This window comes from Dermacentor variabilis, chromosome 7 (genome assembly GCF_050947875.1).
Source record: "Dermacentor variabilis isolate Ectoservices chromosome 7, ASM5094787v1, whole genome shotgun sequence".
NCBI lineage: Eukaryota > Metazoa > Arthropoda > Arachnida > Ixodida > Ixodidae > Dermacentor > Dermacentor variabilis.
Genome location: NC_134574.1, coordinates 148,445,597 through 148,464,341, shown reverse-complemented (window position 1 = coordinate 148,464,341; position 18,745 = coordinate 148,445,597). Strand labels below are relative to the sequence as shown.

The following is an 18,745-nucleotide window of genomic DNA, read 5'->3' as shown; positions in this document are numbered from 1 at the left end:
ACTGTTCACCAGCCCGCGTAAACCACGTTCTCGTTGTGCCCGAAGCACTCCGGTCAGTAGTCCTACACACCCTGCACGATGATAAGACAGCCCGACACCTTGGGTTTTCCCGTACGCTCGCAAGAATACAAGAGAAGTACTATTTGCCTCACCTGACCGCGGACGTCGCCTGTTACGTGAAGACATGTCGAGACTTCCAGCGTCACAAAATTAAATTGTGGGATTTTACGTGCCAAAACCACTTTCTGTATATGAGACACGCCGTAGTGGAGGACTCCGGAAATTTCGACCACCTGGGGTTCTTTAACGTTCACCTAAATATAAGTACATGGGTGTTTTCGCATTTCGCACCCATCGAAATGCGGCCGCCGTGTCCGGGATTCGATCCCGCGACCTCGTGCTCAGCAGCCTAACACCATAGCCACTGAGCAACCGCGGCGGGTACCAGCGTCACAAACACCACTGATAAGGTCAGCGGGATCGCGACAGCCGGTCGAGCCCCCTTGCCGACCATTTAAGCAGATTCCGATGGGTTTGTTGCGGACCCTTTCCGACGTCAACATCCGGCAATAAGTGGATCGACCTGGAGACGAACTACCTAACCCGCTTCGCTGAAATGGAAGCTCTGCAGATAGGTAACGCAGCTGCAGGGGCTAAATTCTTCGTCGAGAACATTCTGCTGCAACATGGTACTCCAGAAGTGCTTAACACCGACAGAGGAGCGGGCTTTCCTGCAGAGCTCACCCAAACCATTTTGCAATACCACTAGATAAACCACAGGAGGACAACTGCCTACCGCTCGCAGACGGATGCTCTTACGGAGCTCCTGAACAAGACCCTCGCCGACATCTTAGCAATATACGTCGACGTCGAGCACAATACATGGCATGCGGCCCTGCCTTCGCTTGTAACACTACAGTGCAAGAAAACAGACAACGCGGTTCAAGCTGGTTACGGAAGAAACCCGACGACGATTCTCGACGCCATGCTGCAGCACATCCCTGACGAAGAGAATCTCGACGTCGCCGCCTATCTACAGCATGCTTAAGAAGCCCGACATCTCGCCCGCCTGCGCATCAAGAATCAGCAGAAGACCGATAGCTCGCACTACAATCTTCGACGACGATACGTCGAATACGAGCGTGACGACCGTGTTTGGTTTAAAACCAGGTAAGCCGACGAGGACTTAGTACGAAGCTTTTAAGCCGCTATTTCGGACCCCACAAGATCATCCGATGCATTGACGCATTCGACTAGGAGGTCGTGCCAGATGGAATTCCGCTATCACAGAGGCGCCGCTCACGACCTGAAATAGTCCATGCTGTGTGACTTAAGCCGTCCTACCAGCGCTAACGAATTTTAGGACTGTGTATAGCGGAACCTTTGACTTTCAATTTTTTTTAGTGTGTTACTTTGGGCTTCATGCCCTTGCTGTTTGGTTACTTTTGTTTAATAAGCGGCCTTTTGTTATTCGCTCTAACGTTTGTGGCATCGGGACGATGCTTTTTAAGAGGGGGGCACTGACACGTGCACTTGTTCAACTTTTTCGACTGGCCGCTTTTCTCCGTTAACAAATGTTATCGCGGAAGGCAGGACGCGCCCGCATGTATGGGACATTTCTCGAATATTATGAATGGTTCTATCTGCTATATGTTGTCACGGAAACTTACTAATAATATTATTTGGGGTTTTACGTGCCAAAACCACTTTCTGATTATGAGGCACGCCGTAGTGGAGGACTCCGGAAATTTTGACCACCTGGGGTTCTTTAACGTGCACCTAAATCTAAGCACACGGGTGTTTTCGCATTTCGCCCCCATCGAAATGCGGCCGCCGTGGCCGGGATTCGATCCCGCGACCTCGTGCTCAGCAGCCCAACACCATAGCCACTGAGCAACCACGGCGGGTTCCACGGAAACTTGTGTAATCTGATTGCATGTGCGACTGCAATTGTGTAGAACTCTCTGGAAGGTAAGCTGGCACCAGCCAATACTCTGAAACTTTCGATTACTCGTGTATAAAAGCCGACGTGCTAGACAGGCAAATTAGATTTCGACCATCACCGATTCCGTTCGCCGCTGTCGTTGCTCTTTGAGTCTAGCCTGATTTTGTGGGCACAGGTTTGTTCAATAAGACGCTAGTTTCGTCACTCAGTTTTGCTGCTTTCTTCGCCGTCACTACTACGTGACAATATATACTCTTTTCACAGAACGGAACAGAGCTCGATAGGCACAGGATGATTGAGTTTACAGAGCTACATCAATGCTTTCATGGCGCTTTGGGACGTTGTAAATATTATCACTTTTTGGACTTTTGATTTCTTTACATGGGTTACAGCCGTCAATAGTGCATATGTCTCAGCCGTAAAGATATTTGCATCAGGGTGCAGTGCGCCTTATTCTGAAAAGGACGGACCGACGGCACCATAAGACACCCCGGCATGTGCCTTAGAAGCGTCTGTGCAAAACTCTGTGCACGAGTACATGAACTGGAGTTCCAGGAAATGCATTCTAATATGCGCCTCTGGGACGTGTTTAGTGGCCTCTACAAAGAATGTGTCACATGCTGTGAGCTTCCAATGCCACGGTGGTAGCAGTTTCGCTGGCGCCGTAGGCAAAGTTGAAGCACTGGAGCACTCATTTCTTCACTAAAGTTAATTACACGCAAAGCGAATGGCTTTTTCACTGCAGGCCTGTTATGGAAGAGGGTGGCAGCGATCATATCGTTTATAGTTAAATAAGCAGTATGTTCAATGTTCTCGTGTACTTTCAAAAGATATGTAAGACTGGCATATGGGGGGGGGGGGACAACTGGAGATGAAGCATGCTTTAATTGGATCCAGCCCAGAGGTTATGGATCGGATTTGTCCTAAAAGAACAGGTCGCGAGATGGTTACCGAATGTTGAACGGGGTCTAGAATTTTTAATGAACTTGGCGTAGCGGAATGATAAATTACAGCTCCGTAATCAAGGTGTGAGCGGACAACACTACTATACAAATTCAGAAGGCACTTGCGATCATTGCCCATGTTGTGCGTGACAGAAGTTTTGAAAGGTTCATCCTCTTCACGCGTTTTGTCCTCAGATCTTTAAGAAGAGGAATAAACGTGAGTTCAGAATCTAAAATAATTCCTCGAAACTTATGCCCACTAATCACAGAGAGCGCATCTCCACTGAATTCAATTCCTGGGATTGGCGTTACTCTTCTCTTGTTTGTAAAAAGTGCGCAAGTGCTCTTCTGGGAATTTACTTTAGAACCATTTTCATCCGTCCATTTGGACAATCTGCTTATTCCAAGGTGCACTTGTTCGCAGATGGCAATTTTACGTTACTTGAAGCCTATCTGCACATCATCGACATAAACAAAATAAAACATTGTGCGTGGACTGACTGCATGCAGGGAATTCATGTTTTTAGTAAGTAAGCTGAAGCTAACCACACCACCCTGTGGCACACCGATCTTCTGTATGAATGAACTAGACAACGCTCTCCGCACTCTTACACGAAATGTGTGATTAGAAAGATAACTATCGGTTGTGTTTAACACGTTGCCACGGACACCCATCGCTCAAAGATCTCGCAAAAATGCGAAGCGCCATGTCGTCTCGTAAGCTTTCTCTAGGTCTAGGTATACTGATAGGCAGAATCGCTTATGTAGACAAGCATCCTTAATATATGCCTCCATGCGGACAAGGTGGTCTTTTGCGGACATACCTTCTCAAAAACGACACTGCAAAGTACCCCGTATTTAGTTTTCTTTTCTAGGTACCAAATTAAGCACCAGTTTATCATTTTTTCATACAGTTTGCACCGAAAGCTTGTTAGGGCTATTCGCCGGTAGCTGCTGGCTAAGAATGGGTCTTTGCCTTGCTTAAGCATCGGGATGACCATGGCTTCTTTCCATGAGGATGGAATATACCAGCCGCCCACATGGCATTGAAAAAAGACAGGTGGGTTTTCAGAGCTTCAGGATGTAGTTATCTAATCGTTTGGATGGATGGATGGATCGATGAATGTTATGAGCGTCCCCTTTGGAACGGGGCGGTGGGTTGCGCCACCAAGCTCTTGCTATTTATTATACTATTATTTATTATACTACTATTATAGATGTACAACGCAGGTTAAAAAAATATAAAAATGAAGTAAAAAAACACCATTAACTTCCACACACAAATTTTCTGATCCCCTATTGCGAACTGTGCTTTTGTACGTCTCCATTTTTTGACGTTTCCCTACTTTTCTTCCACCAATCCTCCAATCGCCTCTTACTAATGCCTATTGTGGACATGTTTACTTTTCCACGGCTCTCGCTGAAACCGAGGGCTTCAAGGAGGCGAGTGGTGCCTATCTCAACTTCTGGGTAGACGTCTTCACATTCTAATAAAACATGCTCCATAGTTTTCTTAGCTTTACCGCAGCAAGCACATGCTCCTTCTTCCGTCTTATATCTCGCTTTATAGGTGCTTGTTCTAAGCCATCCCGATCTAGCTTCGAAAACTAATGAGCTTCCCTTTGAGTCATCATAAATTGTTTCTTTCCTGGTTTGGTTTTTTTCCGCTTAAGTAGATACTCATGGCAGGTCTCTTTTCCATTGCCGCCACCCATGAAATTATTTCAGCCTCCCTGACTTTCCGCTTGACTTTCTTTGTTGCTGTGTTTCCCACCCTACAGACCGCATACTTGCTGGTGAGCTTTCTAGTTCTTTTCCTCCACTGTGAATAAATGTTTTTCCAGTACAGATACCTGAACACTCTCCCAGCCCATTTACTTTCTTCCATATTCCTCAGTCGTTCTATCATACTTAATTTTACTGCGAGCTTCCCTTACTTCAAGACTAGTCAAGCCCATATCACCCTGAACAGCTTCATTTGTAGTCTTGCCGTGAGCGCCCAACGCGAGGCCACCCGCTGACCTTTGGTTCCCATCGAGTCCTAATTGTACCCCTGATTTAAAGCAAACAACCGCGTTTCCAAAAGTAAGTCCTGGAACCATTACACCTTTCCACATACCTCGGAGGACCTCGTACGTATTGCATCCCCATAGCGCTCTGGGCTTCATTATAGATGCATTTCTCTTCCCCTTCACTGTCATATTTTATACATAACGCAAAGGCCACCTGGCGCTGAGTTGTTGCAACAAGTTAGAGATGACTTCATCTAAGCTAAATGGGCGATTTAAGCCTCACTCGCTCAATCTTTGCGATTAAGGGGCTGCCGCTCTTCGCATTCCTTGAACTTCAGAAAGTTTGTGTATCTGCAATGCACTCGAGACGTATTGAAAGTGTTCGCATAAAGAATCCGTCTGGGTCTTCCGTGCCATCACTTTTGGTACTTACTAAGAGTAGGGGATGTGTCTGCCGGCCTATTATTTACCTTATTCCAGACTTTCGTCTCGTTCGTGCATGAATATGTGCCGGAGATATACTTTTCCCAAGTGCCTATTTCAGCTCGTCGACGTGCCCTTGTGCCTTGGGACATTTAAAACTAATCAAGTTTTCGGCGGTTGGAGAGTCACGAAGTCGTCACCGTGCTTTGTTTTGATTTCCCGCGCTTTCTTACATTTTTCATTACACCACTAGACACAACGTTTATTCGCCAGTTCATTAGTTTGACGGATTCATGTGGTGGCAGCCTCAATGATAAAGCCTGTTATATACGCCACATCATAGTCTATATTAGAAGAGGCAATATTATCCCGGCTTGAGTATGTAAGTTTTCTGAAAAGCTTTCAGTCAGCTGGTTCAACATTCCATAAGGGAACGTGTGGCGAGCATGTATCTTCGTTTGTTAAGCTTAACCTAATTGGCAAGTGGTCGGCCTCATAGGGGCTCTTGCTCATGTTGCCAAGCTCGGCTTGTTCTGGTCATTCTTCAAGCGAAGCTTCTATTGGCTAACAAGGTTCAGTAGCGATATGGTCACGCCAAAACCCACTTGCTCCCAGAGCAGAGCAGGGTAAAGGGCAGTGCGATGAGTTGACAGTTGCGCCGGCGCCAGAGCGTGAGTCATTATCAATGACTGCAGCTGCATAGGCGCGCGCTCACGCCACGCGCGCAACCAATCGGAGCCGCCTTGCTTGAATCGGGGAGGGAAAGTGCCGGAAATGGTTTCGCTCGCGCTGCGTCGGCTTCGTTTCACTTCAAATCAGTTTCAGAAAAGGGTTGCGATGGCTACGCGTTGTGTGCTGCCCCGAGGAAGGGGCAGCGATCGATGAGCAGCGGTGAGAACTCGTCCGTGAAATGGCTCGCCGTCGGCGCACCGATCCAGACGTTACAGCCGCCCGAGCCCAGGCAATCCCACAGCAAAAAGAATATCCCGAGCTGAGGGAGCGGGAGGCTGAAGCAATCCGGCACCGTTCCCTGTGGATTACTTAACATTGACGAAGGTGATGTACACGCCATTTTCCGGTAGGGGAAGGTTTGGTCTTTTTTTTTCGCCTGCTGTTTTTGTGCGTTCCATGCTGTTTGCGCGTTGCGTTAGTTTTGCCAGAGCAAACTCGGGCAAAACTCGCACGAATGAAAAACTCCCACATCCTACATAGCAACCCAGATTTGACATTTCAGCACGTGAAATAGTCATGAAGTCTCTCTTTAGCGGGCATAGCTCTATCCCTACCGTCGACTGCATATAAAACGTCTCTTTGGTCTTCAAAATCGACCTCTGTTTCTTCAACAGCCTCATGAAATGGCGAAACAACTGCATCTTCGCGCTGGTTCCTGCATGTGCGAACCACTGGCATGACATTCTTTGCAGTGCTCCCTGAACTAACTCTATCGAGGCTAGCTTTATCTACGGCAGGCTTGGCTTTCTTTCGCCTTTGCCGTCACAGTTGTCCACTAATTCAAACGCGGGAGCGCCACCGCTCTCTTCAGCAACTGCCTTCCCTCACTTACAGCTACTAATACGTTTGGTCCATGGACCGCTACTCCATAGGGTACACGCATATCAGTTTCCGAGTCTCCTCAAGTGTTTGTGCCCTAAGAGCTCCCTTACTCGAGATATAAAAAAAATCGCGCTGCTGCTTTTTAGACAAAAACTCTTCTCATTTCTCTGTACAAAATTGTAGGTTGTCCTTCAGCATCTGCTAGGACATATTCGAAAAAAAAAAGCTGATTTTCTCTGGCAGGCTGGCCGAAATTGCCGCCTCCGTACTCACTTGGCTTAAAGGCGCCTCCCTTTCAAAAGTGGGAAAACGGCCGTTCTCCTCACTTTGTGTGTGCGTCATTTCCATTATACCTTTGCCAAAGCTTAAACTTTGTTTCTAAACCAAAGGCAGGTCGTCTTCGTACAGCATGAGATGAGATCCTTTTTAACGCGACTTATATTATGAACTCTGTTTCCGGAGCATACTTCACAAAAAATGCATATGCAGAGGACGTTGGCATTGTTTAGTCTTCTGTGTACGCTTATTTGTATTACGTAGGCCAATTCGTTGTGCTTCTCAATGTATTGCATGCGTTGTGCTTCTTTGTGTAACTTTGTGCTACCTAATGTACGAAGCGTCTGGCTATCTCACTTCCTTTACAACCCCAGCAGGCGCCGAGTTTAAATAAAAAGTAATGATACGTGGTAGGCATGTAGTTAAGGGTTTGGATTGTGCCTTCCCGGGAGGTCATTTCACCTTTTGCTCAAAAATTCTGACTGTTGACTATGCCGCTCGAAGTATGCTGGGCACTGCCGATCATTGGATTTAAAGGCTTCTCACTCATTATGGCTTCGGCCTATTGAAGAAACTCATTCACCTGAGTGACGTATTACTACTCGATGAGTTCATTCCTCTTCATCACGAGTTACGATTGCATAAGAGCTCTTGTCTCCTGTGCCAGACTGGATGCTGCTACCCTCACAATCGCTTTACAGGGTTGTTGGAGAAGACGTAGGCAAGGGCCTTCAACGACGGAATGAGAATGCTAATCCGTATTTATGCCCAAATACCTCGCGCACCCTGCGTATTACAATATTGAGAAAAATGAGCGTACCATATTTTCTCGTGTAGGGTCCTCACTCGTCTAAGGCCTGCATCCCCTCATTGTAATGCGGAAATTTAAAAAAAAAAGCTTAAGCGTCATATGCACACCCCAGTGCTGATTCATTTTCTGAGCCTGTACTAGATTGCACTTGTTGTCCGGTCCTGCATTATATCATCCTCGTAGCCCAGACTCGCCATCAAACCGCAAGTTTGCTCGCCGATTTTGTCGAAGTGGTGCTGTTAGGCCTAACCAGTGGGTGCCACCGACGTCAAGCCGTTGCAGGAAGTTCGTTGTTAAAATGTTTGTACCAATAAACCACATTAGCGATCGGGTGTGAGATCGCGCACAGGGGCTCGACTGAGGGCCACGATCGTGAAGTGGAGTTAGGGTCAGCGGGTGAACAGCTGGCAGCTATCGCGAACGCTTAGAAAGTTTGTATGTGCGCTTACCGGGTAAATCAGAGTCAACTAGCGTGTGGCACAAAACTGATAGAGCTCCAATCTAATTTTGGGCAGCACAGCCTGAGCCAACATTGACAGGAATCTTAGGTCACTTGTGAGGTATCTGCGCCTAGTGACGACCCACGATGCACATTGGGCAGAGCGATGGGTGAACGAAAACCAACCCATGGCACCAACACAAAATATCAAGTAAGCTTTATTTTAATGAAGCCCTACACTCAGCAAAAGTCTGCAAACAACTTTCTTATGCTGAGCTGGCACTCTAAGAAAACAACGAAATCAATTTTTCCTCGCATTTCTATTTAGCGCAATGTCCGAACATTCAAGTTCAAGTTCAAGTTCAAGTTTATTCATCAACGATGCGAGTTTTACAAAGAATTGTATACAGAATTAGCACTACACAGGGAGTCCCAAAGTTAGAAACTGTCAGGGGGACTCCCATGCATGAACAAAATAAAAAAAACGAGATACAGATCAAGCATTGGTTACGGGGACTTTACAAACAATTTCATAAAAATAAGGAACAGTGCGAAAAAACAAGAATATAAAGCTGTTTAGTAAGACAAAAATTGCGAAGAAAACTTCTGTACTGAACAAGTAATGCACATTTACAACACAATAAAAATAGGAGTAATATAACATAGTACAATAGCCAAGTGAATTATTATTACAATCACAAAAGTCAGTTGTTATGATGAAAAGAGTGGCTGCATAAAATATTTCTTGAATCGGTTCTTGAATATATGCTCTGTGGGGGATGATTTAATGGTATGTGGAGCTGAATTCCACAGTTTTATTCCCGCAAATGTGGTAGCGAACTTACCATATTTTGTGCGCACTTTAGGTAAAAGACGATTATCCAGTTCAGAGAACCTAGTAGTGTTAGTATTTACAAACGTTTCAGCAACAAAGCCATCTATATGTGCAATATTGCGAAATAACTTATAGATCACGATTGTTAACTTGAACTGAAAAAGCTGGTGAAGAGGATGAATGTTTAAACTTTCGAGGCATTGCCACTGTCCGAAAATCAGCCGCCGACAGCGTGAGTGTTCACAGTCGGCCGTCAGTGGTTTCATAAATAATTTTCATAGCAGTCGTAACGTAGTTGAAGGCATTAAGTTAAAGTGTATTGAAACGTGTTTTTGCATATGATAACACAATTAGCGACTTTAACACACTTGGTAATCCCATAGTTATGAAACTGTCTGGGCGACCAGCTAATCTTATACGTATCAATATTGACTGCAGCAAAATATAAAAGAAATACATAAGTAATAAACATTAACAGAAAAGCTGGGGAAACGCAATAGTACAAAACTAGAAGCAAATAAATGAAATGAAAACATTATATAAATTTGTAACGATATACAACATTAGTATAAGCTGGAAAACATATGCAACTTAAAAGATATCGTAGGATTCATGAAATCATTTAAAATAACAAATTCAATAAAACCGAAGAAGAAATACACTGTAAAAAGGGGCGCCACAATAAGCGGAAGCAAAATTGATGCTTTCAGGAACATTATGTACACATACAACTATCTTTTGCATGATTTAAGCATGCAGAAGAATGAAAGAAAACCGTAGGAACAGGTAATATAGATAGAACTAGATTGTCAGAACTAATAATTATAGTGCAATTCTTCAGATACCTCATCTAGTAGATATCGCTTGTGGAGGTATAGAAACATTTGTACCAATGATGATTGAATTTCGTATGATATAGCATTCCAAAATGATGCAAGATAGACCACGGCAGTTAGTCTTTCGTAGTTTGTTTGAAAGGGGTTAAGATTTTTTTGGATTGTAAAACTTTATTTGTCCAACAGATGTAGGGAAGGCTTTAAGCCTTCCCACCTAGACGACGGCCAGGAATCCTTGAACCCTAGCGGCGGTTTCGGCCAGTTTGACGGTCTTCAGTTGAATCTCCGGATCGGAGCTGAGTAATAAGGTCTCCCATTGTTCTAAATACTTTATTCTGCCCTCAGAGGAAGTTTGTGGGCATTCCTACGGAATGTGATTAAGATTAGCCCTGGCTTTACATGGCTTACACTGGCTGGAGTCCTGACCCGGGTAGTAGAGGCTGCAGGACACCGGGCTTGGGAACAAGTTGGTTTGCAGGCGACGCCAAGTGGAGGCCTGGCTCTTGTTTAAGGATCTATCAGACGGAGGATATTTAACCCGCCCTAGTCTGTAGTGTTGTGTGATCTCTCTGTAACACACTAAGCGGTCCGGCCCCGTGAAGCCTTCGGCTAGCCCACCAGCTCGGAATGTAAGTCCTCGAGCTAATTCGTGGGCCGCCTCGTTCCCAGCGAGGGAGGCATGCGCAGGTGCCCAGATTATTTCAATTTTCCTGCTATCTCTGCAGGTCTGCAGGATTCTGTTCGCCTCGGGAGAAAAGTGCCTGTTTTATACTTTTACGTATGATGCCCTCAATCTTCTTCTCGAATGACCTAAAACTGAGCAAGGGAGGAGCATAAGCTATTCTACCTATAACAAAGGCCTGGACTAGCCTAACTAGATTCGCTTCTCTCATCCCGGACCGCCTGTTGGCAATCCTGCGGATCAGCCTCATGGTCTGCAGTGCGCAGCCGTCTAGTTTCCTTATTGTTTGGCCATTAAAGCTGTTGGCCTGAATCAAAAGTCCCAGAACTCTGATTCTGTCCACTTTTGGAATGGGGTCCCCCCAGCTGTGAGGGAGATTCGCGGTTCCTCCTTACTGGCCCTGCCTTTCGGCTGGTATAGAAGCAGTTCCGATTTTTGCGGTGAACATTTCAGTTCCCTAGGGCCGACGTAACCTCCAAATGCCTGGATAGCCCTTTGAAGGGTTTCCTCTATTTGGGCATGGCTGGCCCTAGCTATCCACAACGTGATGTCATCAGCGTACACGCTGTGGTTTAGTCCTTCAATAGCCTCCAGTCTTTCAGGGAGTTTGATCATGGCCACATTGAAAAGAAAGGGTGAGAGCACAGAGCCCTGTGGGGCCCCTTCGCTGCCTAATTTAACGTCATCCGATTGGCATTCTCCAATCTGGATTTTTGCTTCTCGTCTGACAAGAAGTCCCTAATGTAATTGTAGGTTCGTTCGCCTACTCCCAACTCCTGAAGGTTCTCAAGAATGGCTTTATGTGTGACGTTATCAAAGGCCTTCGCTAGGTCAAGCCCTAGGATTGCATTTGCGTCCCCCGTTTCCGCATCGATGATTTGGTGTTTTAGTTGCAGCATCACGTCCTGGGTGGAGAGCCTGGGCCAAAAGCCCACCATCGAATGCGGATAGAGGTCATTATCCTCCATGTAGTTATTGAGCCGCGTTTGAAAACATGTGCTCCAAAAGCTTGCCTGCACAAGCGGTTAGAGAGATAGGTCTTAAGTTCTCTATCTAGAGTTTCTTGCCTGGTTTTGGGATCGTCACCACCTTAGCGGTTTTCCACTGATTTGGTAGTTTACCCTCTTCCCAGCACTTCTGCATAAAGTTAGTTAATGCAGTTATAGAGTTATCGTCTAGATTGCGAAGCATTTTATTGCTAACGCCATCCGGGCCTGAAGCTGATTTGGTTTTGAGCTTGGCAGTCTCCGCCCGGACCTCCGCCTCGCTGATAGGTTCGTCTTAGCTGGAGTTGCCTACGCCTTCATAGTTAGGTAGGGGTTCCTTGCTAGTGTCCCCTATGTATCTCTCCTGTATGTCCTTCATTAGATCTACCTCCGTACCTTCGTACAAGTGAAGAATATTTTGAAGGTTCTGTCGCTGCGCTGTTTTACAGCCCTGTGGATGCAGCAGGTAGCGGAGTAGATTCCATGTCCTAGCTAGGCCTATATTTCCGTCCATCCTATCGCAGGTGGACTCCCAGTTCTGCCTGGTTAGTTTGAGCGCGTAATCTTCTATATAGTTATTGAGCCTAGCGATCCGTCTCCTGAGACTGCGGTTCCACCTTTGCCTCCTGAGCCGTTTTTCCATGCTGAGCTTAGCTTCCCACATATGGAGGAGGTGGCTGTCCGCTATCTCCAGTGCAGAGCCCTCCGTTATCTCCTTGGAGCAACACTTATTACTGTCATCTAGACGTCCTTCAACGCCTTCGAGATCAATCGCTCCGACTAATGACTTTTCATAACCGTTTTACGCACTCGGAACCACTGTGCAAAAGCCTGAATATTCTACCACTAACAGAACTGTTGAAATGAAGGCTTTATTCATTCTCTCCAAGCTAAAGTGTTATGACACGTTAACCTCGGTTTTCCAAATTATTTCCTAAAAAGTACTGACATTACAGGTTTTCTGGAAACGATAATTTACATCTTAACCCCTTTGGTTGCGTTAACCAAAGAGATAACGCAACCAAAGGGGTTAAGATGTAAATTATCGTTTCCAGAAAACCTGTAATGTCCGTACTTTTTAGGAAATAATTTGGAAAACCGAGGTTAACGTGTCATAACACTTTAGCTTGGAGAGAATGAATAAAGCCTTCATTTCAACAGTTCTGCTAGTGGTAGAATATTCAGGCTTTTGCACAGTGGTTCCGAGTGCGTAAAACGGTTATGAAGAGTCATTAGTCGGAGCGATTGATCTCGAAGGCGTTGAAGGACGTCTAGATGACAGTAATAAGTGTTGCTCCAAGACGATATGCAATAAGAGGGATGGCTACGAATGTAAGAGTTATACAGTGAAGGAATGATGTATCTCTAAGATTATTTATGGAATTTATTGACTACACGGATGCCAAAAGAAATTTGCTGCATTAGTCAATGAAATAAATTTTATATTTTAACTGCTTGTCTAAAGTCACGCGTAAAATTTTGTCTATCGTAAGCACAACGGGAGTCCCTTTTAGTAATTGTGAATGAAAAATTACAAATGTAGTCTTTGACGGGTTAATGCGCAGAAACTTATTCTGCATAAAGTTATTATTCGTACTCTGTGGGTATCTTCTTATATATATACTCACTAACTCATAATCAACTCACTCTTATATAAATACTCAGTGAGTATCTACGCAAGGCTGATTCATGTAAGGCCCGCGCCCCGAAATTTTGAGGAAAGCGTGCCTCCCATTCTACCACGCTGGAGAACGCGAAAATAGTGACGGAGTCTAAACAAAGTATGGAACACAGGAGCTACAGCCGTATGCAGTCACGTGCTTTCACACAAGCCTGTCGTATTTGAAGAAACGGTGGAGCGCTTTCAAAGTAGGCTGCGTAGTGCGTGGCACCAGAATTTTTTTTTTTTGCACTTTATTGAGGAATACGTGTGCGAATTCATTGAAATCAAATTTGCGAATAAAGAATCGTTTATTACCGTGCTTTGAACCTAACAGCAGAGAAGTATTGATAATTTAAAAACGAGAACAACTCTTTATTGAAATGCCAGGTTTATTATGTGCGGCTTTAGCTTTGAAAAATTTTAACGCTTACGTACTTTCGTGAATACCTTAATTCTAGTGCACAGAAACGCGTGGAAATTATCACATTAATTAAAATATTAGTCGCGTCTATTTGTACATTATAACATTCATAAACATATGTTTTATTTCTGATAACTTTGCCATAACGCCATGGCCGCGCATGAAAAATGAATAAAAAATTTTCGAATGCAAGCAAACACTCACTGCATAAAGTGGAAAATGGTTTTCCTCCTTGAGAGAGAGTGGCCCTTCCTAGACCTTTGCCACACTCCACCCCACTTTGAGCCTGGCATACTTTAGCTGGAACAAAAAATTGCCGTCGGAAATATGACCTATCCTGTAAGTGAGGGGGATTCCGTGACAAGCATGTGCTAGACATGGACATCGGCAAAAAGTCTCAGATAAAATGAACTAAATGAATCTATTGACAATATGCAAACGATATTCACAGAAAGTCGTCTCTCACGCTTTTGTAGCGCAACTTTCGTGACTGCCACTAAATATGGTCCTTTTCGGCACGTTTAATTCCGCTGTTGATGACTCGTACACCCTCTGATGATATTCTGAAAAGCGTTAACTGCATAATATCCAGCTCCGTCATTCTAAAAAAAATTTATTAGTGCACATTACTGTACGCAGCGTCTGGCACCTTTTCTTCTCTGCATGAGCTTAGGTTGAAGCAGGAACGGGATGCGTGAGCCTGTACAACAATGCGTAGGGGACAAATTTTCATGGATTTGGGACACGCAAATTGCGGTCGCAAGGGTTGGATACAGTTGGTTCGTCGTAAAAAGTGGTTCGTTTTCCCGGTTTGATTTGAAAATGTGACCTTTTTTTGAGCATTCGGTAGCTCGAGAAAGTTTCCAAATCCCCGCATCTTCTATTTACAGTACGATCTAGTCAAATCAACATAACCGATTTATCAATTACGTGCTTCTTTTCTTTTTCTCTTTTTTTACATCATTTTATATGTATGATTGTTTCTACGATTTTGTTTTTGAGCAGCAGGAACGGGAAAATCTAGCTACGCACAAAGAAGGCAAAAATATGCAGTAGGCGCTTTGTTCGTGACGCTAAGCTCCACGAACTGAGGCACCCTATTTGCAACCTATCCATTTAAGTTGTATTCTTAAAGAACGATCCAACAAGAGCCTCGTTATGGGCAATACGAAAGGTCGTGTGAGCCTCTGTCACTTGAAATGTTTTCCATTCTAGCATAGAGATTGAGACAGCAACAAGGATGAAAGCAGGATGCGAACTGCTCCCGGAAAGGCTGCTTGGATTCTCCCCTCATCATAGCTAGCTTTTAAAACAGCACTTTCCTTCTACTTTTGCAGAGCGCTAATTTTGTGTAGGCTCTATTTCTGCTCTAATGCTTTGCATCAAAATTTTGCGAGGTTGTGAAAACCGGCGGTACAGGCATGAATGGGTTTTGCCTGTGAGGGCGATGAACGTTGAAAACTCTTCTGGTGTTTGCAGCATATTTTGTCGTTGCACTCAATTTGACTCCAAAATAAGAACAGAAGGAAGGCGGCCAAAGTGAAGCGCCGACACTGCCTGTGGATGGATGGATGGATGGATGTTATGAGCGTCCCCTTTGGAACGGGGCGGTGACTTGCGCCACCAAGCTCTTGCTACTATGCTGCCTAATATCCTACCTAGGTTAACCAATGAAAAAAAAAACACTATGACCTACCACGTCCAAATTTTCTGATACCCTATTGCGAACTGTGCTTTTGTACGTCTCCGTCTTTTGTCGTTTCCCTACTTTTCTTCCACCAATCCTCCAATCGCCTCTTACTGATGTCTATTGCGGACCTGTTTGCTTTACCACTGCTCCCGCTGAACCCAAGGGCTTCAAGGAGGCCAGTGGTGCCTAAATCGACCGCTGGATAGACGTCTTCACATTCTAATAAAATATGCTCCGTCGTTTCCCTAGCTTTACCGCAGCAAGCACATGCTTCTTCTTCCTTCTTGTATCTCGCTTTATAGGTGCGTGTTCTAAGGCATCCCGATCTCGCTTCGAAAAGTAATGAGCTTCCCTTTGAGTTATTATAAATGGTTTCTTTCCTAATGCCACCGATGAAGCAGCGCCTCCTGGTGGTGAAGACACAAACAGCGAGCAGTGGTGAAATTGTGTTCCGAGGAACTAATTTATGTAAATTGAACCTGCATGCAAACTAAATGTAATGAAATATTTCAAAGTCTATGGCAGCTTTCCTAAATTGCATTTAATTATTTTTTGAAGGTAGCCATCCTCAATGACTGAAGAGCCGAATGAATGCCATTTTGCAACTTATTCTTTCAACCACGCCTGGCGGTAATGCAAATTGCTATGAGGGCCACCGCGGATCTTGTGAACTGCAAATAAGGAAACTGTATTTGACATAAGGTGTCGTGGCAGAACTTTGTGGGCAGTAACTGAGAAGTCATGCCTAGCTGACATGTCTTTGACAACTCTAGCTGCGCTGTAACAAAAGAAACAGCGGCAGTAGCCGCGTGTTTACATTTTTTCGCAACCCTCAGACGGCAACATACTGTCCAATCAATAAGTTGCCTAGCGCTCAGAGTACCTTCGAGAGATTAAAACGGCACTAATGACACAATAAAGACCTATCTTGAGAGTATAAAAGCAACGTTATGGTCGTATGTAGTATGAAACAAAGGCTTTAATGCAATTTTCATGCGAGTTTCCTGCTCAGTTGCACGTTTCACATCGAACTGTGGTAAATATTATTCTGTCATAGCTAGCGTCGGATTATTCATGCTTTTAAAAATATGCAGATCCTACGCACTGTGGGAATCGATGTTGACGGCGAAAGCCTTCGCCGTCAACATCCTCCTAGAAGTGAAGCTTCGGTCAAGTCCATCAAATAACTATCGGATACGACACCTCGAATTGTGTTTATGGTACGGTGTGGGGTCACTGTCAACGGGCTGTCTCCGAATAACACTAGATTAGGTAAGCTTTCATGTTGCTTCTGTTCACCAACCTCCAGAAGGAAATCACCGCTCACCATCTTTGATGCTTTATAGCCTGTGCCAAGAACATCAGTCACTTGGCAACAACGAAAGGTGAGATCATTCTCACCGGCTTTTCTGGTTTCCCTGAATGAATTACGTGATATTTTGGAACGTTATTATGTGCCGTCCAAAAAACTGGAACTCTCCAGCGGTGCACCCTCTTTTCTGCGGGCGATCAAGAAGTGGGGTAAAGGGCTTGAAAGAGCTTGAACATGTAATTTTCGGCAGTTGTGCCAGCCGCCCACCATGGAGCCCGACAAGGGGACTGTTATATTATATGGTACGTGGGAGTCGAAAGTATAAACATAGGAAGGCAGTGTACCGTGCGGGGACGAAGAGGACACCGACTCATTGCAAGTACCCGCGAGAGTGCCATCATCATCATCGGCGCCGATTTGGGAGCGTCGACAGTGGCGCCTCGAAAAGCGTGGCGCGAGAGAGAGTGGCCCGTGGCGTGAGCAGTGCGCGAGGTTCGGCGTTGGACGAAAAAGAGCTTCCTCGCTGGGCGTCTGGCCCATGGGAGCTATCGCCGCCCGCGCCACTACGCCACACCCGAGTCAACGTTGTCGCCCGCTGAGAGGTTACCGCACCCCGCTCTTCCGCTGTGCAACTGTCCCTGGAGGGCTGGAGGTCCTGAACCGGTCGAGCGTTCGGATGAGCGGCCACAGGGCTACCCCGCCAGCTGCGGACGCGACCCGGCGACTGCGGCCGGCCACCTGAGCCCCGCGAGGCGGTCCGACCCGGCCGTCCGACGCGGCTGTCCCACCCGGCCGTCCGACCCGGCCGGCCGACACTGCTGTCCAACCCCGCTGGCCGACATCGGTTCCACGAGGTCTCCGACACGGCGACACGCGCTTCCGCCTGAACTGTAGGCCGATTATAATTAAACGATACCTATATATAGCTGCATGTTGTCTGAGGTATTTTGGGGAACTGTCGCGTGTGTATGCCGTTTATATACGTTGTGTGCGTCAATACGAGCCTGATGCGTGTTTGTGCTTCTGCGTGCTGCTTCTGCCTTTTGCTGGAGTGATCCTGCACCCAATAACATCACAGGGACGTGACAGGATTTGTGTTCAAACAAGGCCTTCCCACGGCAGCTGTATGCAGCCACTACAACCTAATCTGCTATAAACAGGATTGGCTATCACGCACAAGGCTAACCCTTGCGGCGTGGAAAAAATAGAAATAAGGGGAGGCCAGGAGGAGACAGGACAGGTGGAAAGTGAGAGAAAGACGAAGGTTGGGGGGACAGACAGGAAAAGGCAGCTACCGATTTCCTCCGGTTGGGCAAGTCCAGGGGTGCCGTTTACGTGAAGCCGAGGCCGAAAAGATGTGTTTACGGCGCCAAGAGGCCGTAAAGCTCCAAACATCCGGCATTACCTCAAACGCCAGGATACCCTTTTCCCCGGACGCGGCTAAGCCGCGTAGGGTTAGAATCCGTATGGTCCAACCTTTGAGTGCTCGGGTAAGTGGCGTCGCAACACACCAAACGCCCGCTGACGGAGACGCCCCTGCGGGGAGTACTGCTTGCTGTGGCCAAACTTTTCTGGTCAACCTTCCTGCCTTTCATGTCGCTACTGCATATATTTAACAAGGGCCCTATAACGTAAAACTATTCCAATATGTTTTTATTCCAATCTGCTGACGTCGAATTTGCGTAACCGCCGACGCAAGCATCGGATGGTGCCCGGCAGGGTTATCTGAAGAGACCAATCAAACGCTCCCCTCATTTATAAGAAATCACTTATGTTTCCTTCAAGAAGGAATAACATTGCCTACGCTGAGCGGCTTGTCGTATATAACTGGCCGACAAGAGGCGAAGAGAACGCTCAAGTGGAGAGGGATTCAATGGGGCAGAGCCAGTGCAGTGAAAATCGATAACCGGATGAAG

General features: G+C 45.9%; 1 protein-coding gene across 1 annotated transcript in view; it reads right to left on the bottom strand.

Moving 5' to 3' along the window:
- LOC142588885 (uncharacterized) overlaps positions 1-18,745 on the bottom strand; it is a 55,671-nt gene that overhangs the window by 20,280 nt on the left and 16,646 nt on the right. Inside the window, exon 3 of the mRNA XM_075700702.1 lies at positions 14,032-14,127. Coding sequence (XP_075556817.1) covers positions 14,032-14,127 — 96 coding nt within the window. The remainder of the gene's footprint in view (positions 1-14,031; positions 14,128-18,745) is intronic.